We start from the raw sequence: 27,582 nt of genomic DNA, 5'->3' as shown, positions 1-27,582 counted from the left end.
GGCCCCACCTCCGCCCTGACCCTGAACGCTGCGGAGGCGGGGCCGCGGCCCTGCCCGAGGGCACGCCGCCGTGCGGCTGACGTCAGCGCGCCGGGGCGGGGCGGGGCGCGAGCAGACGCAGAAGAGCTTGGGGTGGCTGGCGAGCCGTCCCGTACCCTCAGCTCCGAGAGCGCCCGGCCGTCCACGGCCGCTTGCCCGTCAGCGCCCGGCCCGAGGGACGCACCGGCGGCCATGGCGCACCGGTGCCTGCTGCTGTGGGGCCGGGGCGCCTGCCGGACCCGCGGGCTGCCCCCGATGCTCGTGCCTGGCGGCCGCGCGGGCCCCACCGAGCGGCTCTGCCTGCGGAAGGTGAGTCCGGCGCCCCCGGCCCGCTTCCGGCCGACGACCCGCTTCCGGCCCGGCTCCGGGAGTCAAGGTCACGGGCCCTGCTCTCGGCGTGGGTCCCCGGCCCGGGTGGAGATGGGCCTCGGAGCGGCGGGGCTGCCCTGGGCCCGGGAGGCCTGCGGAGCGGAGCGCGTCGGGAGCCGGCGGCGAGGGCTCGGGGGTGGGGCTGTCGCCGTCCGGCGGACACGACGCCTAACAACCGGGATCGTTAACGGTGTCCCCCCCCAGAGGGGCGCCGCTCTGCCGCCGTCAGGCCCGGGCTCCCAGAGCCGATGTCGGCTGTGCGCGCGGCGGACTCGCCTCGCGCAGGTTGACCACGACCGCGCACGGAGTCCCGGGGGTGGTGGGCGAGCCCTGGGGTCAGTCGCCAGATGCCCTGGAGGAAGTGTTCTCAGTCTTTCCACGGAAAGGGCAGTGATAGCACCTGCATTCCTGATGTTTTCTCCTCGAAGCCCCCTTGCCAGCCAGGGTTATCCGGCTTCGTCTCTTACGCAGAATGGCCGTGCACTAGGCCTTTTTTCCGTTTCTTGCATTACATCCATTTCCCCGTCTTACCTTGCTCGAATTCCTCTTTTGTCCCTTGTGAATATTGGACTCAGACATGTAATAAGCAGGTAGGGATCTGCCTTGTGAGTTTGTAGGGTTTTTTGTCAGGAATCTTATCTAAAAGGCCTTTCTTTCGAGTGGCACTATAGTTTCCGTGAATCTTCGATGCTGAGGTGTAAGGAAGTCTCCTGCTTGTGGAAGTCGGTGCCACATATTCCCTGGTACTGCCCTGAAGATCTGGGTGGGGACGCCAGGGCATTACTCTGCTACCTGCAAGGGACGCTGAGAGGACAGATTTTCCTCTACGTTTGTCCATCTGTTAAAAGTCTGTTCTCACAGTGAGGTTCCTGGGGAAAAGACTTTGATGTGTGGTCTCAGGTATAATCCTCAAAGGATTGAAATCGATGCTTCACAACTAAAAAGTACTCACATCGTCAGACGTAAAACCTAATTCTCTAAATTGGGGTCCTCTGTACTTAAATTTTGCAAATTCATAATCTTTTATGTGTATTGTTCTTTGAATGGGCTTAGATTAGATAGAGGAAAAATATTTAATTGATGGTTCTTTTGTAGAAAATAATCTCATCATTAAATACAGTCACGGGGGTTATTGCTAGAGGTATTCCAGGTCAATGCAATTTGAAAAGAGAGCCTAAAGGGGGCTGATTATTCAGCAAGCTAATAATGTTTATGAAGTACATACCGTGTACCCATTTCTGTACTTTATTGTGATACAAAGACTTGCTTAATATGGTGTTAATAAAGAACCCTTGCTCTCAAGTAGCTTTCAGAATGATTGGAAATGATAATGTCAATCTGGGTATTGCCACACAATTTTAAAAGTGCTTTTCCATATATTATCACATTTGACCCTTAACAGTTCCCTGGGCATTCGTCGTTTTCTCCCACTGCAGGTGCATGACTGTGAGTCCCCTAATATCATGAGATATGTTGAAGATCATCATGCAAAAAATCAGATTTCCAGCTTCACCAAAATTAAAAGTTTTGATACTGTTTGCCTGGTGAACTGTGAGTCTTTCAAATCCCAGGCTAGGTGTCACTTCCCTGTGACATGGCTAGGTCCCTTAAACATGTAACCACTTCCTTCTCTGTGCCACCGCTGTACCTTTCTACTTAAGGTTTTGTATTGTTGCACGTGCGGTACCGTCCTGTAATTGATTTGTTCCCAGGACTCTTCCTTACTCTTCTGAGTTTCTTCGAGGCAGCACTGGTTCTGGTCCCCCTGTGGGCTCCCCACTGCTTGGCAACACCTGGCCTGGAGCAGATATTCAGTGACTTCTTGCCCTGTCCAGCTTGGATAACAGGTCATTTCAATCCACACCCGTAATGGATTTGGCATTGGAATATATTTATTCACATATGGCACACTCTTATCCATTATCAGTGGTTATTTCTTAGGCCAAGTGTTCCCGGCCGTCAGGGAGGGACCAACATAACAGAAGCTCCAAGTTCTCTCAGACCAGCATTGCTGTCTACCAAGAACAGTATCAGTGTTTCTGTCCTACTTTGCTATTAATTGTGCATTAATTTGGAATTAAATCAGCTCATTCTTTTTTGGTTTTTAGTTGATTATTTAATCCAGATATCATAAAATCCACCGTTTTCAAGTGTACTGTTCTGTGGTTTTTAGTATATTCATAAGTTTGTGCAACCATTACCACTATCTAATTCCAGAACATTTTCATCACTCAAAAAGAAGCCCTATAACCAGTAGCAGTCACGCCCCATTTCTCCCCAACCATTCCTCCAGCCCCAGGCAACTACTAATCTACAGTCTCTGTGGATTTGCCTATTTTGGACATTTCATATAAATGGAATCATGTAATATGTGACCTTTTGTGTCTGGTTTCTTTAACTTAGCATAATATTTTCAAGGTTTCATGGTAGCGTGTATCAGTACTTCATTCCTTTTTTATGGCTGAATAAAATTCCATTGTGTGCATATACCACATTTTGTCTGTTCATCGTCAGTTGATGGACATTTGGGTTGTTTCCACTTCTTGGCTATTATGAATAATGTTACTATGAACATTCATGTACAAGGTTTTGTGTGGACATATGTTTTCAATTTTCTTGAGTAGGAATGGATTTGCTGGATCACGTGGTAACTGAACTCTACGTTTAACATTTTGAGAATGCCAAACTTTCCCAAAGTGGCTGTACCCATCACCCCAGCAGTGCACAAGAGTTCCAGTTTCTGCAGATCCTCACCAACACTTGTTACTGTCTCTCTTTTTTATTATGGCCACACTTGTGGATGTGAAGTGATTTTATATGGTTTTGTGGTATTTTATTTTTCTCATCAGACCATAAAGGAGGCAAGTGAGGATGGATACTAATGTGGATGAACTTCACTTTAAACATTCTCACCTGTATGTAAAAGCTTGTCCTAAAAAATGGTGGTGAATTTTCATTTTTCAAAAGGATAGGATTACTTGAACTTTTCCACTGCCAAATTTGGATATAGCCCCTCAGTGGACCTTGCCGTTGATTGCTTTTAATTGTGCACCTAAATATTTAATAAGGAGCTTGTTCAGTTTGTTTACATTATACTCTGACTTATATAGGCAGTATTTACAAACAATTTTTAGCAGCATGTTATTTAAAGCAGAGATATAGCTGTAAAGGGACTTGTCAGGATGGCAGTATATCAAATACCTTTAGCAAATGTTACTAGTACAAGGACTATCAGTGACATTGGACCATAACTTTCTTGTCTTTGAACACAGATAAATTTAGTATTGTGTTCACAAGCGGCATTGTTCTGTAATTTCAGGTAAATGACCTTGTAGTGTGATAGACCCTGCAAGTGAGGCAGCAGATGTTCCATGTCAGAGTTTGCCTTTTGAATGCTACAAATTGAGTAAACAATGCCAGAGTGAACGTGTTGGTAGAGAATCGTAATTGGGCTGCAGCTCTTAATTAGGTATGATTTGAAGTACTCTCGTTTTCTGGGCGAAGTGTGTATCTCCTAGTTCTTGCTGCACTAGAACGGACCAGGGCTGGACAACCCTAGTCCTCCCTCGGTGGGGGAGCCGTTCTATGCTAGTCTGTAACTGCCTGTTGAAGGGAGAAGCATTTCATCCACTTGATGGTATTAGGAAATGAAGCTCTTTTCATTCTTACCTTGATGTAACCTTCATGCTTTTATTTATATGTTGTGTTGCAGCTTTATCAATATGCTACAACTCAAGCAAAAACCAGCAGAAGTTCTCTTCTGACAGATGTGATTGCTGCTTATCAAAGATTCTGTTCTCGGCCTCCAAAAGGTAAACATTTAGATGTGACTGTGACGGTAGACAGTCTTGTGACAGAGACTCGCTGTCAGCGGGCGTTGACAGGGCAGGTGCAGAGGCGTTGTTTCGGTTGATTCCTAAGTCATGTCTCCTCTTATAACCCACCCCACTTCCTCCTGTGTGATTGCAGCGATGACAGTGTGTCACCTTCAAATGTGGCACCTTTGTCGGTAATGAGGTGGGAAGGCCAGTGAGGCCTTTCCCTCTGACTCCTCGGGGTTGTGAGCTGTATTATCTAGACTTTGATTTACTCCCTACACAAGCAATGTTATACTTCTAGCTTGTGCTTTTTAGTGATGAATCAGCTGCTTTGAAAACAAAGAGCGGGCTTCCCTGGTGGCGCAGTGGTTGAGAATCTGCCTGCCAATGCAGGGGACACGGGTTGGAGCCCTGGTCTGGGAAGATCCCACATGCCGCGGAGCAACTGGGCTCGTGAGCCACAACTACTGAGCCTGCGCGTCTGGAGCCTGTGCTCCGCAGCAAGAGAGGCCGCGATAGTGAGAGGCCCGCGCACCGCGGTGAAGAATGGCCCCCGCTCGCCGCAACTAGAGAAAGCCCTCGCACAGAAACAAAGACCCAACACAGCTAAAAATAAATAAATAAATAAATAAATTTATTTTAAATAAATAAAAATAAAAACAAAGAGCACGTACACAAAACTTGATGAATTTTAGTTTGAGGATATGTATTTTTTTCCTTTTCTAACAGGATTTGAAAAATACTTTCCCAATGGGAAAAATGGAAAAAAAGCTAGTGAACCTAAAGAAGTTATGGGAGAAAAAAAAGGTACCTTTTCAAAAGATTATGTTTGAACTTACCGTTTTCCCCTAATATATGATGTTGCTGATAGTTTTCACTGAACAAAGAAAATCTTAAGTCAGTTCTGAAACTGTAGTCTAGGAGCACATATAAAATTCTGTTTCGTTTTATCTTAATTTTCTGCTCATATTTCTTGTCATTTTTCAAATTGAATTAATTGAAGTTTACCTAGAGATATTGGCTGGTCAGTATCAGTCATATCTAACTGCATATTTGGTAAGTACATTTGGCACATGTTATCAATACATGCAATTTACTTGACATGTATTGTGAGTGCAGTGTTTTTCAAGTTGTTCCTCGGAGGCTTATCGTCCCTTAGCGACTCAGAGACGGTTTGTCAGAGCCGGCGGCTTGGGGGCCTGTGTGGGTCCCAGGCTCTGTTCCCCTTTCACGTGTGATAGCATTTAGCACAGTGCCCAGCACGTGCTGGCATTCAGCTGGCATCGTTTCCTTCTAGGGAAATATAAGGAAAAATAAGATACAGCCTTTGTTTTTAAGTGAACTTGGGTCTCGTTGGAGGGACAAATACATGCTAAGAGAATGTGGAGCATGAAAGCCAGGCCAGAGCCGAGGAAGGAGCAGTGCTGTGTGGGCTGATGGAGCGCTGGTGACCGGGCGACTTCCTGTTGACCTTGGTTTGGGGCTGATTAATGGTGATTGGTCCACTTTTTAAATATAACCTATTGGGTACCTTTTGCATATATGTTACTTTGTCCCGGAGTACATGGGACATCGTTCAACAACTTTAGAAATGTGCCTCCTCTTTATTTCCTAGGCCTGGGCCTCTTAGCGGTGGGCTTGCCTCTCTGAGACCCTGCCTCACTTAAGATAGGGGTGCGGGAGCTCCCTGTGTGCATCTCGGAGGGGTGAGCACGGCAGGAAGCCCAGGCCATGAAGCCCTGCAGGTGACTGGGTGCTGAGACCTCCTGGCCTGCACAGTGAGGGGGTGGCTTCCCAGGAGTTGAAGATGTCAGAACAGTATTCGTGGGTCTTTGAAAGGATGGAGAAGTGGGGGAAAGGGAAGGTATTAGTGACTGTATTAGTTTCCTAGGGCTGCCAGAACAAAGTTCCACAACTGGGTGTCAGAAGCAACAGTATGTCTCTCAGTTCTGGAGGCTGGATGTCCAAGATCAGTGTATCGGCAGGCGGCAGGGTTGGTTTCTCCTGAGGGTCGTGAGGGAAAGGTTTGTTCCAGGCCTTCTCCTTGGCTTGTAGACGGCCATCTTCTGCCTGGGTCTCTTCATGTCTCCTTTTTTCTGTGCATGTCTGTGTCCAAATGTCCCCTTTTTATAAGAACATTAATCATATTGGATTAGGACTCACCCATGTGACCTCATTTCAACTTGTGTATTTTGGTGAAGACCCTAAGATCACTGGGGAGTAGGACTCCAGCAAATGAGTTTGGAGGACACAGTTCAACTCATGACAGTGACTAATTTCAGATTCTTACCAACAGATTTTATGAGGATGAGGTGGGTTTGTTGGTGGTGGTGGTGGTTTTGTTTTTGGCCAGTTATCAAAATCATGTCTTTCCTGCAGAAGAAACTGTTAACAGTGTTCACTTCAGGGCTTGGGGCAGGGCGGGGGCACCTACTTTTTACCTTCAGGTGGGAACTCAGGAACGCACTCATGTGCACTCAGATCCCAGCTCTGTCACTTGCTCACTGTCACTGAGCACTGCACCAGGTGATCAGCAGGCACGTCAGCCCCTTTCTTATCTGTAAGATGGGCGGAGTCGTGTGTCTGCTGGTCCTTGGGTAAGTGTGCAGCTCGTGAGACCATGCGTGTGAAGCTCCGGGAGTCTCCCTGAGGGCTACCCCTCTCTCTCTTAGTCTCAGGCTTCCTCATAGCACTTTGTTTAGTAACTGATCAGTTGCCATGTGTTTTGCAATAAAACTTTATTAAACGGTATTAATGAAAACATTGCTGAGAGATAGGAAATCCTGCTGTGCCGCTGTACACACTCTCTGTCTGTGAACAGAACCGAAGCCAGCGGCTGCCCCGCGTCCTTCTGGAGGAGGAGTTGGTGGTGGTGGAAAACGAGGTGGGAAGAAAGATGATTCTCACTGGTGGTCCAGGTTCCAGAAGGTTTGATTCCACACTGTGTGGTTGACGTTGGGGCTCTGGGGTGGCATTCATGGCATTGGAAGGGATTTGCATCCAGCACAGCGTAGACCGTGTTGTTACATTGCATGCTTCACAGAAATGTCTCCTTCCTTGCCCAGGGTGACGTTCCGTGGGATGACAAGGAATTCAGGATGTACTTTCTCTGGACCGCCCTATTTTGGGGAGGAGTCCTGTTTTACTTCCTGTTCAAGAGCTCCGGGAGAGAAATCACATGGAAGGACTTTGTCAATAACTATCTTTCCAAAGGAGTAGTAAGTATTGTGTGGGCCCGCAGGCTGCAGGGGTTCAAAGGGTGGGGTTCAGATGAGGCCAATAAAGTGATAAACAGCCACCACGTTAGCCAGGCTTGTTCGTCATCAAGTCCCGTGTTGGATTTTTCTAATGCTGGAAAGTACTGCAACCAAGGAACCTGTTTGTTTTGACCCAGCAGTCCCAAATTTACCACGAACTCCTTTTATTTCTTTTCATGCTAGAGCCTCGGTTTGGAGCTCCTGACTGTTGCTCTGGCGTCCCCGTCTGCTCCCATCATTCCTCTTGTACCCTCGGGTGCCTCTCCTCCCTGCACCTTTCCCAGCCTCTCCCAGCTCCTTTACACCTTCACTGCTTGTAATCTCCTGTGGGCCTGGAAGTGGGTGAATAGGTGATTCAGTGTTTACAGTGAGAACCATGGGCTCTGAGTGAAGGCCTGGGCATGAGCTCTGTGCCGCCGGGCTGGGTCTTTGCCCAGTGAGACCGTGTTTCAGCTCATTTAAGATGCTGTGGATTGTAAGGCACATGTTATTTTACATGTTACTAAGAAAGATTGAGTGAGCCGCCAGTGAAACTGTGTAATACCATCAGTTGTCAACATGCATCCCAATGTCTGAGAGGTTAAAATATGAAAAATGCCCATCTTAGACTTGATGAAGTAAAGTGATAGTAAGAGAACGAGGATTAGGCCTGCTCTGTAACCTTGGGGAAATGATTTAAGCTCTCAATACTGGATTTTTCTTCAGTGAAATGAGTAAAATAAAGATATTAATACTTAAGAAATATAAAGAATCTAAAATTATTTTTAAAGGTCGTACAGTAAGGTGAGGATGGACAAAATGGAAACGATTATCTACTCAGATTTTTGAAGCAAGTGAGGCTCTCACCTGTGTGATTCCCAGGTGTCGTGAGGAGCCTGCTTTCTAAGAAGTGACTCCTGTCCTTCGAGTGTGGGGACAGGTCCTGGCTTTGTAGCCACATCTCCTCCTGACCCGCTGGTTCTCTGCACTCAGTCTACCGTTGCCCCAGCAGTTTTATGGGGGGTAGAGTTCTCTAGTCCTTTCCAGATGGTGAGCCCCCATTCCGGTTCCTCCTGGAACCTTCCAGGGCTCCCTCACTTCGCATATTGGGCTCGTACCTTCCAGACTTCCTGCCAGAGCAGACTTGACAGCGGCAGGAAACAGGCCCCCCAAAAGTGCTCCACTCCGCAGCAGCCAGAGCCCTTGGGGTGAGGTGTACAAGCCATCTTTAGAACCCTGTGTAGTTAGAAGCTTGCAGGAAAATCAAGTTTAAACCATTTTATACCCTAGAGGGGCAGAAATTTAAAAGTCTTACAATAGCAAGTGAGGACAGTAGTGTTTTGGAGAGCGATTTTGCCCTGCAGCCTAGCCGGACTGTGTTTATCTATAGGTACGTATCCCAGGGAAGTTCTTGAAGATATGTCCAGATGGTATACACAGGAATGTTCACAGCAGCATTGTTTGTGATGGGGGAGCATTTGAAACAGTCTGAATGTCTGTGAACAGGAGAATGGACCAATAACTTGGGGTTTACTTATAAAATGGGGTACCCTGCAGAACTGACATGTCAGCAAGGAAAACCTTACAAATACAAGGACAGAAGAAAAAGTTGTAGAAAAGTACATGCCAGATGAGACCATTTTTAAAGTTTAAAAACAGGCAGAAGTGAGTGTCTGTTTAGGGTTGGGTCTCTGTGGCCCGGGACCAGGCCCTGCTTTGGGGTGGCCAGCACCCGCTGCAGAGAGCGGCCACCTCTGGGTGACTGGGGGCTTCAGCAGTGTTTGTGATGTTTTCTTTCTCAAGCAGGAGGGGGGAACACGGGGAATCCTTAACGTTATCTTCTTTCTTTACTTTATATTCTTTTGTGTGTCTGAAATGTAGGCATTTCAGATGAGCTTAAAAGAATATCTCAAGTCGTTGTGTAAATTTATGTTTGAATATTTAACTTCTTAAAATTCCAGGTAGACAGACTGGAAGTCGTCAACAAGCGTTTTGTTCGAGTGACTTTTACACCAGGAAAAACTCCTGTTGATGGGGTAAATGATTTTATTAATTGATGTGAATTAGCTGTAAATTAACTTTTCAGATGTAAAACTGAAAAGCAAGCATTCCCTCACGTTGCGGTAGCCATGTACGCTGGCCGCGTTGGAGCTGGGCAGCGCAGCAGCCAGGATCCTCACTAACAGTGAGGATGTGAACGTTGTGTCCGTAACGTGTGCAGGGACTGGGCAGTGGTTTTGGTTTTGGTTTGGTTTGGTGATCACGTTGGCTATTCATTTAGGAACCAGTGAGTGAAATCTAGTTTTCAGTATTCCAGTATCTATGATTTTTCAAGACTGAGAAAACAGTTGTTTGGTTAAGAAAAAAAATGTTAAAATCTGAATTGCTTATGTCTTAAGACACCTTTTGTCAAATCAGTTTAAGAAGCATTCTGGTCATATCTCTCCCAACTGTTTTGTGATGTTATATTATTTTAATTTCCATTTCTGTTCTTATTTTTAAGAAAAACATTTGTATTTCTTGTCCAACCGATTTGAACTGTGTTCCAGAGACCCCAGAGTGGGTTGAGGGGATTATGGGGGGGAGGGGGGAGGGGGCAGATGAGGTTCCCAGGTGATTCCCAGCCCTCCTGGGCCCGACCCCCAGGCCCACTCCTAGCCCCTGGGCATCCTGCGATCTTACAGCTCCTCTAGGGCCAGCCCTCTTCCAGGCTGCATCCCTTCTATCTCAGGATGCCTTCGCTTCACCATTTCGTCGTCATCCTGCCTGGATGGGGCCACATTTAAGGAAAAAGAGAACTGATGGTGACCGTGTCTCTGATAACGTATCAATAAATATAAGAATATCTGTAACGTCATAGGACTTTGGTATTTCAGTCACTGTTAGGAAAGTTTGAATTGTCTTAATCCCCACCCCCCATTCTCTTTATCTTATGATGAAATGTTCATTAATAACCATGCTACTTTTTTTTTTCTCAGAACTATTCCTCAGACTTTTAGTGCTGGGAATTAAATTGGCACTCCCTTTCAAGAGGACAGTTTGGCAGTGTGTGTATCAGCAGTTTTGAAAGTACGCATACACCCAGTAATTTTGCTTCAGTGATAATCCTAGGGAAATAATTAGGGATGCATGTAAAGGTGTCTGTGCAAAGATGTCCTCCAAAACATTGTTTATAGGGCAAAAAATTAGAACCATATAAACAGACCCGTTAGGCCCCTGGTCAGCAGTGGCGGCTCCTCACGTCCCTCTTTAATCGCCTGCTGGGGCTCGGCTCTCAGTAGGGCCTGCTCCTCCCTGGGGAGCAGTTTTTACACTTAGTACTGGCATGCACGAGCATTTTCGTATTGAAATTCGTACCATCTTATTATAAATTACTTTGTACCACTCCTTTATATTACAGTTAAGGTTTTATGTTGATTTCTTTTCAAAATTGTGCATATTTCAAGATTGTAAAAGGGGTATTATGAAACCTTGAAAAAACATCAAAATTGCTAATAGTGTTTATCTCTGGATATTGAGGTCATGGATGCTTTTTATTTTCATTATGTTTGTGTTTCTTTAGTTTTTTACAGAGAATATGTATTGCCTGTTTAATAAAGACTATTTCAAGCTTTCGGAAATGGGTATAAGATTTTCAGTGTCCAACTGCTTATGGCATAGCGATATTAATTGCTGTGCTGTGCTGTATAAGCACAGGCTTTGGAGTCTGACACACTTGGCCTCAGATAATCTCTGCTCTTTACTAGCTCTATGGCCTAACCCCTCGAAGCCTCAGTTTCTTTATCTTTAAAATGGGAGTGACACTAATCCTCTTAGGGCTTAGCTCTCAAATGAGATTGTGTAGGTCAGTGGTGGTTGTCAAACCTCAGTGTGCATAGGAATCACCTGTGGAGCTGGGACCCACCCCAGAGGGTCTCACCTAGGTCTTGTCCCTGGAATCTCCGTGCTGCTGGGCCTTGGTCCGCCCAACTCTCTGATGTGAGGCATCATTTAGCTTGTTGCCCCGTTGGTGGTGGGAGCTAAGTTGGGGAGTGTTCTGTCATTGACACATTTGGGGCCTATAACCACAGGAATCGTGCAGCTTTGTCTGTGAACAACTTACCGAGAACTATTGTTATATAATATTATACAACTTACTCGCCATCTTTTGCTTTTAGACACATGGAGAGAAACACCAGAGTGACAGCCCCCACTCAGTAACCCTGGTGGTGGAAGGGTTGCGGGGACGTGTTGCTCTTGTCTGTGTACACGTCTCAAGTGTCTGAGGTTTACATGTTTTTTAGGTGTTTGCAGGTTAGAGGAGGAATAAAGTCTTTCGGGGCTGTGCAGTGCAGCTGATACTTGCCGGGTGCTGGGAACAGGGGCCAGTGTGTGGGGAAGCTCCAGAGGTGGGAATGGTTGTGTCGGAGAGCCAGTGTGGCCTGCTGGTTATTGTCGCTGGCCCTGGAGCCAGCCTGCCTGGGCTCAGAGCCACCCACTTCCTAGATGTGTAACCGTGGGCGGTGAGGTCACCCCTGTAGTTTTGTCCTCTGTCATACGGGGACAGTAAACGGCAGCACGGTGGGGAACCCTGTGCTGGCGGGGAGCATCTCCGTTGCCTCCAGCCCTTCGGGTGTCCCTCCCTAGGGTCCCAGGAACTCCCACGTCCAGTGACTGGAGGGGATTTCTGCCCCATTGGGTGGAGCTGCCTCCTAGCGGTCGGTGATAGCACCTCCTTCTGAGGACCCAGGGTGTCGTGGTGCATCTGGGGCTGGGAACTGTCCCAACACTGAGAAGTGCCATCACTGACGCAGGCTGGTGTTTAGTTTGGGACCAGGCAGCTAAGAAGTTCCTGGGAAGTGGACAAGAGGAAAAGGATGCTTGTTTGTTTATGAAAAGGGTTGTCTTTTCAAAGAGAGTTTTCATTTTTTGAGTTTACAATTTTAGGACCGTGGAGGAATGCTGCTATAGAAATGCTTACTGGCTGAGGCTTGTCAAGGGTTCTCACTGAGTGAAGCTTAGTCACTGCATTGTTAAAACAAGTTTTGTGTTATTGTTGGGTTTTTTAATTTGTAAATTTGCAGTATTTCTGAAAAATTCTTGGAAAGTTGAACCCTTTGTGAATTGAATCCTTTGTTTCCTCTTCATTCCCCTAACAAAATTAGGATATTTTGTTTTTCTGTCCTTACAGCAATATGTCTGGTTCAATATTGGCAGTGTGGACACCTTTGAGCGGAATCTGGAAACTTTACAGCAGGAATTGGGCATAGAAGGGGAGAATCGGGTCCCTGTGGTCTACATTGCTGAGAGTGACGGGTAAGAAGCGTGTCTGTGAACACAGGAGGCTGCCTGTGCTCCCTGGGCTCACTGTGTATTCTGTCACCAGGGGGCATCGCATCACACTTTATATTCTCAACAGGCCTCTCAGTTTGGCCAGAGTTCTTTTCAACCATTAGTAACGTACTAGTTTGCTGGAGACTGGTTGATTTTCTACATGTTAATATTTATCTTGATTAAGCAGTGGTTTGGGGTTAATGTCCAATGCACTGTTCTTGAGAAGGATTTTAGCATAAAGAGCCCCTTTGTGTTAAAGAGTGGCATTCCCACCTTTTAACTATCCTTTACATTTATATTTCACAGAGTTTCCAGGATTTTTAAGTAATGCTTCTTCCTCTCTGGTCAGAGCTGCTTCTTCCCTTAAAGGTTATTTGTCTTTAGAAAGGCTACTTCAGGTCTGAGTCTTTCAGGAATAGCTTGTTGATTTCAGGAGTTGCTTGTCTTTGGGCTTATTTGGGAATACATGGCCTTTGAGTGCTCACCCATGGACGCCCTGGTAGATCTCCTGGTGGTGACCCCATATGCATTAAATGCAGAACGCATACCTTGATTTAGAGTTACCAGTTTGAGAGTGAAAGTAGAAATAAAGCTTAATTTTTTTGTACATGTAAGAGAGCAGAGAAAGGGGTAGCTAGCGTGTTATTGAGCTGATGGTCTTACTCGGCTTCAGGGACTCTCTTGAGTCTTGGTGTATGTAGACCTGCAATCTACCTGCAGTATTATTAATAGATCCAGCTAGCTGCCGAGATTATTTCACACGTGATGCAATATATCCCTTGGTCCCCGAGGTTATCATATAATTACTTAACTTTATAGGCTGGTCCTGAAACATTACACAAAGTTTTGTTGCACCATTCCTTAAACCTTTATTGTCAGTGTGTTTACTTTTTTTCTCCAGAAATAAACCAAAGGTAAATTGTTCATGGTTTAAATGCTATAGCAGCATTTAAAATTTTATAATAGATGAAAAATTAGAAAGCTAATCCTGGTTTTATTCTTGTTTTGTTTTGTTTTTTACATAAACCATGTACCAGGTTTTGACCTAAATTTCTTAGGGTAAGTTAAACTAAATTGCATTCTGTTACCCAGTATAAGTATATGTCTGTGCCCGTAGTTGTGTGGAAATTGACTTTATTAAGACAAACAGAAAGCAAAAGGCTGTAGGTCATCCCTGAGCCGCTCCCCACAGGGCAGGCACGGGTTGGAGGGCACCCCTGCCCCTGGGTCTCTGAGCCTGCACGAGCCGCCCAGAGACAGCTTTCACCACTGTTGCCTTCGCAAGGATTGAATATTTGGAAGACATCTCTTCAGAATAAGTTGATGCATTCCAATAAGAGAACTGGAATTTCTACCCAGGCTAACACCAGAATCATGTTAAAATTGTTAAATGAGCAATTTGAACGAAACTTCTTTGAAATTTTGATGTAGTGATAGTAAATCACAGGTCTGTCCTGTGCATAAATGGTGGTTCTTGAGGTAGGAATAAAGCACCACTGGACAGCGTACGTGTTAGGAACAGGTTTTTCTTTGGTCTTTCTGAGATTCTCCTTCAGTGATACTGACACACTAAGAGTCTCCTTGTGCCTCAGATGTACCCGGATAGCCCGGTGTTGCACAGGCAGAAACCGTGCGCAGTTACGGGGTGGCGGGTCCCTCGCAGGGCAGCCGAGCCAGGGCCGCCCGCCTGAGCGCTGCGCTGTCGTGTGGCCCCCAGCTCCTTCCTGCTGAGCATGCTGCCCACCGTGCTCATCATCACCTTCCTGCTCTACACCATCCGGAGGGGGCCGGCCGGCATCGGCCGCACGGGCCGGGGCATGGGCGGACTCTTCAGTGTCGGAGAAACCACTGCCAAGGTCCTAAAGGACGAGATAGATGTGAAGTTCAAAGATGTGGCGGGCTGCGAGGAGGCCAAGCTAGAGATAATGGAATTTGTGAATTTCCTGAAAAACCCAAAGCAGTATCAAGACCTAGGAGCAAAAATCCCAAAGGTAAAATGAACTTTCAGAAGACGGTTTTCAGCTCATTAACCCAAAAATCTTCTGAAGTATTTCTTGATCTCTGAAGTTACAATTTTATGAAGTTTGATTACTTATAAAGTAGCTCTTTTTCTCTCCTTCCTCCATCTTAACTTACTAGTCTCCGTTTAACTTGCGCGTCTCTTCAGGTCGGCTGTCCTGCGTGGATGTGTCTTCTTGCAGGTAGTGTGTGTTTCCGAGAAAATGTGTGTCCTCTCCCCTTGGTTTGCTGCCTTCTCCCTCCAGGGCCACTTAGACATCCCCCCTCTTAGCAGCCCTGAGCACATTGCCTCTGCTGTGACCTCGCTGTGCCTCCCTCAGCACCATGAGCAGGCCTGGCCTGGAACTCAGGTTCGTGGCCCAGGACTCCATGGAAGACAGACCTCCCCCCGCCCACTGCGCGCCACGGGTAGCCTTGCCCATCTTTGTGTCCCCAGGGCCAGGCTCAGGCGTTAAGTAAATGAAGAGAAAATGTTTAACTAATTCTTTTTAAAACCCGTTAATAAAGTTTACTTTAAAGGAGTCCTTTGTAAAGGGAATCATCATTTCCTTGATTTCATGTCCTGCCTGCCTCCATGGATAAAAAGTCACATTTTATAATTCTGTAATTTGCTATACTTGCGTACCTGTTCACATCATATTTAGGCATCTCCACGACTTAAGTAATTACAGTGTTTGAGCAAACATAGTATTCTTTTTAAGTTCATCATTGGTTATTAGATTTTTACTTCATTTGTGAAATTTTAAAGGAAAGAAAATAAGCAAAATGTAAGTTGGAAGTGTGATATTTGTGTCTCCTTGAATTATTGAAGTAAACCTCAGGCGGTTTATTAGTAGATTCCCAGCTTAAGTCACCCTTTATATACTGTTAGGTCTAAAAAGAAACACTAAAAATCTTAAAAAGTAAGAGAAGTATTTCAAATTTCACATTCTTAACAAGTTTTTTAAAACAGTATAGTCTCTAATAGTCTTTTCCTTTCTCTTCTCACTAATATAATTACTTTCTCTATGTTTCTCTAATATAATTTCTAATATATTTCTCTATATTTCTCATATAATTTTCTTTCTCTTCTTACTAATATAGTGTTACTAATATTCTTACTAATATAATTACTATCATTGTTCCCATGTTTAAGAAATATTTAGTGTATATCACTAAAATTTGTAGACAGATTTATACCTTGGAATTATTTATGGATATGCAATTTATTTTTCTGAAATTCTAATCAAATATACTTTCTCTTTTTTGTATCTGAAGGGTGCCATTCTCACTGGTCCTCCAGGCACTGGGAAGACACTGCTGGCGAAGGCCACAGCCGGAGAAGCCAACGTCCCTTTCATCACCGTTAGTGGATCTGAGTTCTTGGAGATGTTTGTCGGTGTGGGTCCAGCTAGAGTAAGTCTCACCTCACACTGTATTAACTCAGCAGGTCAGAAGGTGGGCGCAGGGCCCCCGCTGCCGTGGTCTGAGGGCAGGGCGACAGCTGGCTGGGCTCGGGAGGGTCAGGCCTCTGCTGTGTGTACGCGTCGCTGGGTCTTTGAGTAAGTGTCTGCTGTTACTGCCTGCCTCGGGCGTGAAGGGGGCCCGGGGTGGTTGGACTTGTAAACTGAATACAAACTTTACAACTCTACCTGTTACCTTTTAGTAGGACAAAGATATGTAGCGTCAGTTTGTTGGTGTTCGTGCTCCTTACATAACAATAACTGATGAGCTTTTAGAAATAATATTTGCTCACCTTACATAAGTTTCCCACCGTTTGCCATGTGACTTCTTTGCTGCTTGTAACTTTTTAAATTTGTACTGTACAATGTGTGACACAGGATGGCCTTCCTGGGGGACAGGAAGCTTGATGTCTGTGTTTTATTGGGAGGATAACACTCAGTTGTCAAGTGACTCCAGTGCTTACATTTTCATCCAGGTCCGTGACTTATTTGCCCTCGCTCGGAAGAATGCCCCTTGCATCCTCTTCATCGATGAAATAGATGCTGTGGGAAGGAAGAGAGGAAGGGGCAACTTCGGGGGGCAGAGTGAGCAGGAGAATACCCTCAACCAGCTGCTGGTGGAAATGGATGGTGAATATTCAAGTCTTTTGTGTTTTGAACTGCGCTAATTGTTCTTCATGTTTCTAAAATGAGAGTCCTGTGCTGATACAGAGAGCAAAGAGAGTTTGCTAAAATAAACAGCCCTATCGAAAGGCTCTTTTATTCCAGTACAGGTAATAGCAAAATAGTCTTGCCTGGCAGCCTGCCGTAACTTAATATTGGTGTTAAGATGGCATTTGTACCTGGTGCCAAATAAGAGAAAAACTGGTGAAATGCTTCACTAAAGAATCATAATCTCATTCTCAAACCATTTATGATTCTGAAGGATCAGGAAAACCCATGCGTTAGCAAGTGCGAATTTGGCAGATTTTGAGCGGGTCTGCGTTCCTGGGCCGGGCATGGGAGCCAGACTGAGAAGGTGGGGCTGCTCCTCGGCTCTGCGGACCCCCGTGCACAGCAGAGCCCACCCTGGAGGAACGGGCCAGGCTCCTTCAGCGCCAGGGTCCTGGGGGTGACGGCTCTGTGGCCACGGCATTGCCGTTTGAGAAATGGCCAGTCAGACGAGCAGGCTGAGTCTGCAGAAGAGGTTGGAGGTGGGGTGGTGCCTGCCTTCAGATACGCAGTGAGTGGTCCCTGTGGCCCAGGGAGTTCAGACACTTCCTTTGCAAATTTAACCTTACTGATTTTTTAAAACTTGGTAAAGTTGACAACGTAATCTACATTTCTAGTTACATAAATTAAAATCTTTGGTAATTTGTCTTTAGTAGTTGATCCTTAAATCTTTAAGTCTTATACTATATATGACTTAATCAATAAGGACAAGATGAATAGTAAGAAAAATCATTAAGTTTGTGACTTAAAAAATCACTAGATAATAAATAGAAAACTAAAGTGGTGTGTGTCTTGTGCTCATACGTTCTGGACAGGCACGCTGTCACCTTCTTCCTCACGGCGTTTAACAATGGTGATGCCTTTGTTCTATTTCCAGGCTTTAACACAACGACGAACGTGGTCATTTTGGCGGGCACCAACCGACCAGATATCCTGGACCCCGCGCTGATGAGGCCAGGGCGCTTCGACAGGCAGATCTTTATTGGTGAGATGGTTTTCCCTGGATTCAGGCCAGTTCTTGTGAGGAGGGGTACAGCTGTTTCACTATGGTTTTTTTTTCCTTAAAAATAATTTTTCAAGGACCGCCAGACATAAAAGGAAGAGCCTCTATTTTCAAAGTTCACCTCCGACCACTGAAACTGGACAGCACCCTGGAAAAGGAGAAGCTGGCAAGAAGACTTGCATCCTTGACCCCGGGGTTTTCAGGTGGGTGAGCACGACCTGCTGTTGTGTCTACAGGATGTGACCCTTCCCTTCTTGTTCCCTCTCTCCCTTCTTCCGAACTTAACATGAAATAGAAGGGACCATCTATCTACAGCCTGAGAAGGTTATATACACGGGCACAGGCACCTTCAATGTCCCAGGGGCCTGACTTTTTAATATTTTTTGTTGAGCACATACATTGTGTTATGGCCTATTTGTGTCCCTATATACTTTCTCTGTAAAGGTAATTTACAGAGACCTAAGGATCTAGAAAGCTTTTGGCAAGCTTCTCATGTTTAACTTTCGTTGTTTAACTGAATGCATTAGGTCATTTTAATGCCTATGTATTTCATTATATTTCAGCAGATTGCCCACTATCCACTTAAGTCACTTTCCCAACAGAGATGGTGGAACTAAGTTGATGGGCATTTTAAAGCGCTGTCTTAGTTTGCTGTCATTGCACAGTCTCTAAAGGTGGAGGGCTGCCTGTGGGCATCTGTCTGCTGCTGATACTTGCAGCGTGCAATTCAGGGGCCAGATTGTGCCAGGCAGGACTGAGCGCTACAGCCTGCTGCTGGTGGACGGTTGGCCCGGGTTCCCTTCTTCACAATGTGTGACCAGTGAGCTCAGGTGTATTTGGTGGGTGAGCCGTTGTGTGTGTCCCTTTCACAGGAGCCGATGTTGCCAACGTCTGCAATGAAGCTGCTTTGATCGCTGCGAGACACCTGTCAGATTCCATAAATCAGAAACACTTCGAACAAGCAATTGAACGAGTAATTGGTGGTAAGGCATCTGGTGGGACCCACGACCAAGGGCGGATGGCGTGAGTTTGAGGCCGGGGCGTGTATCTGCCCAGGCCTGGGGCTCGCCGGCACCCTGTCGGATGGGTCTGAGACGCCACCCTCATGCTGCACGGGCGGCAAGCAGGGAGGTGTCTTCCCCTGAATTATAACATTATAGCAATCTAGTTTTTCTAAAACACTCACAACCTCCCTGTTTCCAAAAATTTCATCACATGAGTTAAATGTGCTCTAAGCTAGATATAGGTGATGGATGAACAGCTGTAACAACTGTTTGACCGGGAAATGCTCACCTGTCAAGCAGGGTTGGCCAGTAATGTGTTTTCCTTGCTTTCTAGAGAGCTTATAGTTAATACCGTTAAAAAGATAACTAGCAGTTCGAGAACTTGGGCATTCAGAGGAGGGAATAGCACTGCAGCCAGGCAGGCTCCACAGAAGAGCGGGGTTTAAACTGGGCTCAGGAGGAGGAGGGGATGTGGTGTGAACGTGGGTGAGCAGAGGAGCAGGTCATGGCCTGTGCCTCAGGGAGGGAGGTGAGTTGCTCAGACTCCAGTTCCTGTGGGAAGGAAGACAAAGTGGAGAGAGGTGTTGAAGCCTAGATTTTAGCAAGCCTTGAGTGTTAAGCTTAAGAGCTTTTTTAATGTTGTTTTGCGGCCAGTGTTGTACTAACACGAGTTTTCCTGAGCCACTGAGTAACGGGATAGTCAGTGATAGTTCAGGAAGATGCATCTTTGAAGAAGAGGCGCGTCTGGAGGCAGAGCCCCTACTGGTCCTTAAAGTGCGGTAGCGGACGTGAGCGTGGGAGCCCCATGGCCACAGGTGGGAAGGGCGTCCTCAGGGCCGCTGGTTTGGTGGGAAGTGAGCCGGGGCGGGATGTCCCCGTGGGGTCCTGCGCACGGCCGTGGTTCCCGTGGTGCGGGGTGGGTGAGGGCACGGGCCACGCAGCCGACAGCCGAGGGGGAAACGGCTGTCAGCAGTTTCCGAAGCTTGTTTTGTGCCACAGGCCTGGCAGGCTCATTAGCAGGTGAGACAAGGAGTAGGTGCCACTGCAGGGGGGCCGGGAGGGGCCGGGTGTTGGTTGGTGGGGGAGTTGTAGCGGGGCCGAGTGAGTGACTGGACCGTTTGAGATTCGTTAGGGAAAAGAAAAAGTCTAAGATGACAGAGTTGTGAGTGGAGTTAAAATACCTCACTGTAAACACAGGAGAAGACTATTTGTGTTCTTTTAGGTCAGGGGGAAGCGGGGGAGGGGGGCGTGTTTAGTAGGAAAGTGAGTTTGTGAAAGAGGCCAGGGCTGCGGGTGGGGCAGAGCCCTTGCCCTGAGGGGCACGGACGTGCCGTTCACGCTCAGCCGCTGGGGCCAGCACACGCCCTGTGACGGGATCGCGAGCGGAGGAGAGGAAATCCTGTGACAAGCCGGGGGTTCTTGTGTTTTGGGGGCATGAGAACTGCGTGTCTGTGTCTGGAGCACAGGGCTGTCCACCTGCCCTCTCCCCACCCACTGGCGGCTCTGCGGCGTGTGCTTGTCCTGGGCTGAGTCCTCGGGAACACAGTTCGCCCTCTTTTCTTTTTCAATCTCCCAGACTCCTTAACGTGTTACCAGTTGAGAAATTCTCAGATGAGTACCTGGAACACGAGAAAGCTGGTGTCACGTGTGAGCTTTGTATCAGTACAGACTACAGCCCAGAGGTGCGGGCGAGCTCCGCGTCCGCCTCCATCCAGGCTGGAGCGGGGGTCCTTCAGTTCTGGCAACACGCGGGCCGGCTCGGGGGCACCTTCTCAGGACTGCTCTGTGGCTGCACTGCTGTGGGTGCCGGGCTGCTGCCTCGGTCTGTGGCCCTCTCACGGGCCTGGCTCTCCTCCCACCCTCATGTGCCCGCCACCTCGGCCGGGTCCTTGTCTCCCCCTACTTGGTGATTCCCGATGCCTAGACTAGGCAGTGAGCTCTTTCCAGATGTCTTCGTTTTCTGTGAATTTTATGTGTCAAATTGACCCTAGTGCTGAATTTTACTTTGCATTTCTGTTTATTTCTCAAAACGAGATATGTGACTCGAGTGGGAGAGTAGGAGAAAGTGGGCCTCGGGTGGGGTAGTGAATGCGTTTTGCGGTGGTTGTATATTTTGAAGTTGATGCTTTGCTTCGTTCTGCCCCTGATTGGGAATCTTCCATGGTCACAGGCAGCTTGGTCTCTGAGTCACGATTTAGATGAGACGCTGTGTGGTATCGTGTAAATCTCTTTTGATGTCGGTGTCACTAAAGCAGTGGGTTTTGTTTTCTGTTCTGCATGTCAGGCTTAGAGAAAAAAACTCAGGTTCTGCAGCCCGAGGAGAAGAAGACGGTGGCATACCACGAGGCTGGCCACGCAGTTGCCGGCTGGTATCTGGAGCACGCAGACCCCCTCCTGAAGGTGAGGCAGTTGGCGTGGAACAGACGGTGGCCACACGGGGCCACGTGGCAGGAACATCTGCTGATGGTGTTGGGGTGAAGGGGTCACACAGATGAGTTATAAAGTTTGGAAAGAAAAGTGTGCAGAAGCTGGAGGGGTTCACTCTGGAAAAGCAGTTGCTACCGTGGGTCAGGCTTGGGCGTCTGGGGCTCTCTTGCCCAGAGGGTTTCCCTGACTCCACAGAGAAAATGAAGGGCAAGCCACACACCCTGGAAATACTTGCAGTACGTGTATATGACAGAGGACGGACGCGTACATGGAATACATAAAGGACTCTTAAAATTCAGTGGTAGGGAAACAAGCAACCCTGTAAAATAATAGGCAAGATATATGTGCATGTACTTCCCAAGAGAAGGAATAGGAATGGGCGCTAGGCGCATGAAGATAGCGGATGCCCTAAGTCACCGGGAGGTGTGGGTGGAACCCTGCCAAAGCGCCACGTGTCCCGAGGTCAGTCCAGCTGGACCCCATGCCTGCGGATGGGCACCTAACCCGGGGCAGCCACTGTGGAAACCAGTTAGGCAGTTTCTCATAAAGGTGACAAATGCTTCCAATACAACCAAATGGTCCCACTCCTGTGTGTTTACCCAAGAGAAATAAAAACATGTCCATGGAATACTTTTACTGCTTCATCCGTAATAGCAATAAACCGGAAAGAGCCCCCAAAGTCCCTCAAGAAGGAGTGGATGTTTGGTGTGTTTTTACCCAGTGATTGCTCTGCGGCAGTGGAGCCGAGTGCACTGTTAACACAGCCGGCGGTGGGGGTGGGTCTCAGGGACAGTGACACAGACCAGACACGGTGAAGTCCATACTGTATGAGGCCATTTACTGCAGTTCTAGAAATTGCAACTCATCTGTGGGGGTGGGGGAGGGGACTTCGGGGAGAAGAGGAAGATGTTTTGTATCTTGGTTGTGGGAGAGGCTGTTTGTCGGAACTCACTGAACTGTAACCTGTAACTGGGCGCATTGATTGTAAAAATTAAAGGAATCTACTCAATTGCAACAAGAGGACTAGAAAACGAAGGCTGCTGGCCCCTCTGTCTGCCTCCTGGAAAGCGGGGTAGGCGGGGCCGGCGGTCAAGTCTGGAGGGGTCGCCACTCAGCAGCAGCCCTGTTGTCAGGACTGAACACTTCCAGTTGAGTTTTATAAGAGACAAGAAATACTTCATAGACCTCTCGGGTGAGGTTACCCTAAGAGAAAATGCTCTCCTGGACGGGCCCTCCCACCCAGCTCCTCAAGCCGAGGCTGTGGTGCTTTCCTCGCCAGTGAGTCTCCCTGTGGCTCCACATCAGCCTCCAGTGGCTGCGTCCGTCCTCAGCGCGCCGTGTGTTCTCCTCGTCAGGTGTCCATCATCCCTCGGGGCAAAGGGCTGGGCTACGCGCAGTACTTACCCAAGGAGCAGTACCTCTACACCAAAGAGCAGCTCCTGGACAGGATGTGCATGACTCTAGGCGGCCGCGTGTCAGAGGAGATCTTCTTCGGGAGAATCACAACCGGCGCTCAGGACGACTTGCGAAAAGTGACTCAGAGTGCATACGCCCAGGTGAGTGTGGGCAGGGTCGTCTTGCATCCTCACCTGCACCAACGGCTCTGGAACAGCACTGCTGTTTGACTGGTCTAGGCTTTCCAGGCAAGGATTACTTCTTAAGAGAAATCCGTTTTAAAACGATCAAAACTTAGGAAAAGAAACCCTTGTTTTGAGAGTTCGGTCTTTCAAGTTTATTACTACGAGTGTATAAAGCACATCAGTAGAGTTTACATTCAGTTACAGGCCTGTGGGATCCCGTGTGGACTCCCCGGTGCCTGTCCCTTCTGGTCCTTTCTGCTGGGAGCAGCCATTCCCCTGTTTCCTTTAAGTTTATCCCGGCCGCCTCCATCCCCAGACAAGGTCATTTTGCTGTCGTGGAACTTGATGTCAGTGACTTTCTTTGGGAACTCCTTTTATTCATATGTCAGCTCTTCTGGGCCTGTTACTTTCCCATACCTATCATTTTTCTTGGGACTTCCCTGGTGGTCCAGTGGTTAAGACTCCAAGCTTCCAATGCAGGGGACGCGGGTTATATCCCTGGTCGGGGTACTAAGATCGCATGTGCCGCGCAGCACTGCCAAAAAAAACCCCAAAAAACCAATAATTTTTCTTAGGGCATTTGTTTGTTGGGGTTGTTTGCTTTTGTGTTCTTTCTAGTTTAATCTCCATTTAAAAAAAAATTGTAATGTTTTCTTTTTTTATTTCCTGCGTTCTAGCACCTCATCTAAATTTTCTGATTCTGACTTAATATTATTCTTTCTTATTTTCCTTCACCTTCCTGATTTCGGTTAGCCTTTTCTGAAGTTGTGGGTTACAGTTTTCATCTGTTTTATGGACGTCTCTCCATCCCACTTCCCTTATCTGTGTAGACATTATTCTTCTTACTTTCTTCTCATAACAACTTTGTAAGGGATTTTTCTGTTGCCCACTTTTACATGAAGTTTGTTTTCCTGATCTCTTAGGAAGGAGGTGGATTAAGACAGTTTTTCTAGTTTCACGGTTTTAGAGTTTCCTTTCCTGCTGTTTTCATAAACTTTTAAAAAACGTGACTTCCTACTTTCTGATCTGTTCCTGCTCCCGTCTTTTATCTGCGCCTTGTCTTTTCTGGTCAGTTTGGATTTTACTTCCACAGCTTTACTTTCTTCTTAATGTGGGGTTTTTGTGTGGTTAGTGTGGGGGTCTCATGGGGTGCAGGCCGGGCCCCGTGGACTCAGGGAGAATGCAGACGCCCCTTGCAGGTTCCTGGAGCCCGGGCGACACGGGAGGAGCCTCTGGGCGGCCTGGGTGGTTCCTCCCGTCTGTCGGATGCTCCTTGCCTGTCCTCACCTCCCCTCGTGCAGAGCGATTTCAAGCAGGTCTCGTCACCGTTGGGGTTTGTCCCTGCCCGTTTGCCGCCTGCCTTGTAGATGTTGCCTGTGGGTCTCTGGTCTTGTCCTCCCAACCTCCATCTACGCAGAACACCCTGGTCTACTTGGCCGACTCAAGGCCGCCGTGTCGTTGTTGCGGGTTAAAGAGTAGTACTGCAGTGAGGTGTGTGGATTTCATGTCAGTGGATTTGCTGCCATTTTATAAAAACCTGTGAGCAGAAATGGATGCCCACCACTAGTCACGTATTCTTTTTCAGATTGTTCAGTTCGGCATGAATGAAAAGGTCGGGCAAATCTCCTTTGACCTCCCCCGTCAGGGGGACATGGTGTTGGAAAAGCCTTACAGCGAAGCCACGGCCAGACTGATAGATGACGAAGTACGAATACTTATCAACGATGCTTACAAGAGGACAGTCGCTCTTCTCACAGAAAAGAAAGCAGATGTGGAGAAGGTGGGTGCGGCTGCACCAATGATTCTCTGCACGGTTTTGCAGAAAGAGTTGAGACTGATGGCTTGACTGGTTGGTTGGTTTGTAGACGCCGACGTCCCCTGTGCCTGTTAATCCCAGGCTCCTTCCTCCATCCTGATGCTGTGTCTGCTGTCTCTGTGGGGCTGGGGGGATATGGGAGGAGCAGCAGCGGGCATGATCCCGGCTGCTGGTTCTTAGGAATGTGAGCGCGGGATTAACGAAGTCTGTTCACAACACCAGACACACAGTTGAACCTGCACTCACCCACCAAGTGCTTCCAGATGCAGAGCCCGGTAGCCTGATTGGGATTGACCACTGCTCTTCACCTCCAGAGTAAAGAGGTAGTGGAACGGCAAATGAAAGAATTAGCCAAACTAGATATGTAGGACCTTTGCTTAATTATGATCTTCCGTGAACAAACATTCTTTGTATCTTCCGTTGTTGTGCCTCATTTGATAGCACTTTCAAAAGGGAGGGAGCCTTTCTAATTCAGTCGATTTCTTGCATCCAGTAAACTCTTAATTATTCAGAATCCGTGCAACCAAACGGAGAATTTTCTGTTTTTTAAATATTCCACACTCTCATGACAAAAGCACAGGTGAAAAGTCTTCTATAAAGGATTGATAGAGAAAAAAGCTATTCTAAGATGATGCTGTCCGATTGGCAGATCTTCAGAGAAGCCCACTGTGAGCTGTGCCCGGCAGAGCCCGAGGTGCCTTTTCACAGAGCACAGGGTAGGTGGGAGGGGGCCTGCAGCAGGGGCTCCGAGGGGAGAGGGGAGAGGGCAGAGAAGGCTGACATCCACCGTGACGGCTCATCAGGCTACAGAGTGAACATGGGGAGGAGAGGAGGACTCGCTGTGTGGGGCCCTAGTGAGCGAGGAGGGGGTGCAGAGGGAAGGACAGGGTGTCTGGGGCCTCCAGAGCTCTGCGGGAAACACAGCTCTGGAGCTAGAGGCGCCCTTCATGGAGATCTCATCCGGCTCCTGTGTTTTATAGTCAGGAGTACTGAAAGAATCCGGAGTGGAAATGCTTAAAAACTCATCATTTAAAGGAGAGAGCGGCGGGGACTTCCCTGGTGGGCCAGTGGTTAAGACTCCGCGCTCCCATTGCAGGGGGCCTGGGTTTGATCCCTGATCGGGGAACTAGGTCTCGCATGCCGCAACTAAGAGTCCGCACATTACAACTAAGACCCAGCGCAGCCAAAATAAATTAATTTTAAAAAATAAATCTTTAAAAAAAAAAAAACCAAAACTTAAAAAAAATAAAGGAGAGTGGCAGCAGGGTGCCACCTCCAGGGGGACAGTCAGAGGCCAGTGCAGAGGCAGCCGTGGGTGTGTTTTAACTTCCTGAGATGGTGCCGTGGCGGCAGCAGAAGTAGAAAGGCAGTGGTAACAGTGAGCGGGTCTAACGTGACCCTGTTCCCTGTCCTCCTGACACCGTCCCTCACCTCCCCACTCGTAGCTGGCAGGGGTCCCTTTTTCTGTGGCCGTGTGTCATGTCAGTCTTGTGGTTCAGCCACACAGAGACCAGAACTTCGAGATGCATATTTTCACGTTAATCTCCTGCTTCATATTGTGTCTCTGCCTCATTTGTCTTTATTTTTGTCAACCACCTTTTAAAATTTCCCTGTTTCCACCCTTTCCCCCACCCCCACCCCCAGTCACTTGCATCACTCTCACACTTCCTCACAGTATTCTTTCTGCTCCATAAGCCAGAGGGAGCTCCTCCCCTCTTTGGAAGCAGGTGGGGCCCAGGGACACTGCGTCTGGCTCTCCTCCCCAAGGATGTCTTTCTGCGGCGTCAGGGGCAGAGCTCCCCCACTAAGTCCAGGGCACAGTCACGGGCCACGTGGATGCACCACACTGTGCAGCTGCGCCCTTCGTGGGGACACGTGTTTTTCCAGGATTTTTGCACATCTTATTCTAAAGTGACATGACCGTGAATATCTCTTTTCAGTGGTCCTAAACCGTTTTTTGGAAGGGGGTTGACTGTAAATAGGAGGTGATGAGATTGGAGAGACGTTGCTGGGTGACTGTTTAACTGCAGGTGTTCGCATTGCAGGTTGCTCTGCTCCTGTTAGAGAAAGAAGTGTTAGACAAGAACGACATGGTGGAACTCCTGGGCCCCAGACCGTTTGCGGAAAAGTCTACGTATGAGGAATTTGTGGAAGGCACCGGCAGCCTGGACGAGGACACCTCGCTGCCTGAGGGCCTGAAGGACTGGAACAGGGAGCGGGAGGGCTCAGAGGAGCCCTCGGGCGAGAAGGCTGCCAGCCAGGTCCAGGGCGCTGGCCCCGCGTAGCCCGAGCTGCGCCTTCAGAGCCGCACTCGGCCTCACGACACGGTGGGAAGTGGGGTGCTTCGTCCGTGGCCTCGGAAGTCACCCGGGTTGCGGGGGAGGGCACGTGCCTCAGCCTCGGGCTCTCCCAGTCTCTGTCCCCGTCGGGTGGGGGCCCTCTCGCTGTCACCTGCTCTTCACTCCCGCCTCCCTTCGGAGTCTCCCTCTGTGATGGGCTATGAAATTAGGAATATTTTCATTTGATTTAATATTTTAAAGATGGAATCCGGGTCACAAGTTGCTGTTTTGTGATGGAATGGTTTTCTACAGAGAGCTGTAACATTTAAAAATACGAATGTATTGTGTAAATACGGCTTTATGTCAAAAATAAAGTGTAAACACTGCACTTTTTTCCTCCTGAACATACAGTGTCGCTGATTATGCTTGGGCTACTTCTTCTCAGAAAACGTAATGGGAAGGGATTGAATGACGTCACTGTTAAGGGTCTCAGGTTTGCGGTTCTCTTCAGCTCCCACGAGACGCT

At 47.8% G+C, this 27,582-nt stretch overlaps 1 protein-coding gene across 3 annotated transcripts; it reads left to right on the top strand.

Moving 5' to 3' along the window:
• Positions 1-115: 115 nt before the first annotated feature.
• On the top strand, positions 116-27,460 carry AFG3L2 (AFG3 like matrix AAA peptidase subunit 2). Of its 3 annotated transcripts, XM_061169213.1 has the most exons (17): positions 117-348; positions 4,121-4,220; positions 4,956-5,033; positions 7,048-7,154; positions 7,292-7,444; positions 9,424-9,498; positions 12,633-12,757; positions 14,493-14,766; positions 16,052-16,189; positions 16,713-16,866; positions 17,825-17,932; positions 18,028-18,153; positions 18,823-18,933; positions 21,239-21,354; positions 22,737-22,937; positions 24,547-24,741; positions 26,823-27,460. In XM_061169213.1, the coding sequence occupies exons 1-17, from the start codon at positions 232-234 to the stop codon at positions 27,060-27,062; spliced, it is 2,418 nt and encodes an 805-aa protein (XP_061025196.1). In that variant the 5' UTR covers positions 117-231; the 3' UTR covers positions 27,063-27,460. The 3 variants fall into 3 exon arrangements, with proteins under 3 accessions (XP_061025197.1, XP_061025196.1, XP_061025198.1); XM_061169214.1 differs by lacking the exon at positions 9,424-9,498 and having other exon boundaries at positions 116-348; XM_061169215.1 differs by lacking the exons at positions 117-348; positions 4,121-4,220 and having other exon boundaries at positions 4,963-5,032; positions 7,046-7,154.
• The last annotated feature ends 122 nt before the right edge of the window (positions 27,461-27,582 follow it).

Source organism: Eubalaena glacialis, chromosome 15 (genome assembly GCF_028564815.1).
Source record: "Eubalaena glacialis isolate mEubGla1 chromosome 15, mEubGla1.1.hap2.+ XY, whole genome shotgun sequence".
Taxonomy (NCBI): Eukaryota; Metazoa; Chordata; class Mammalia; order Artiodactyla; family Balaenidae; genus Eubalaena; species Eubalaena glacialis.
This window is presented reverse-complemented; position numbering and strand designations above follow the sequence as displayed.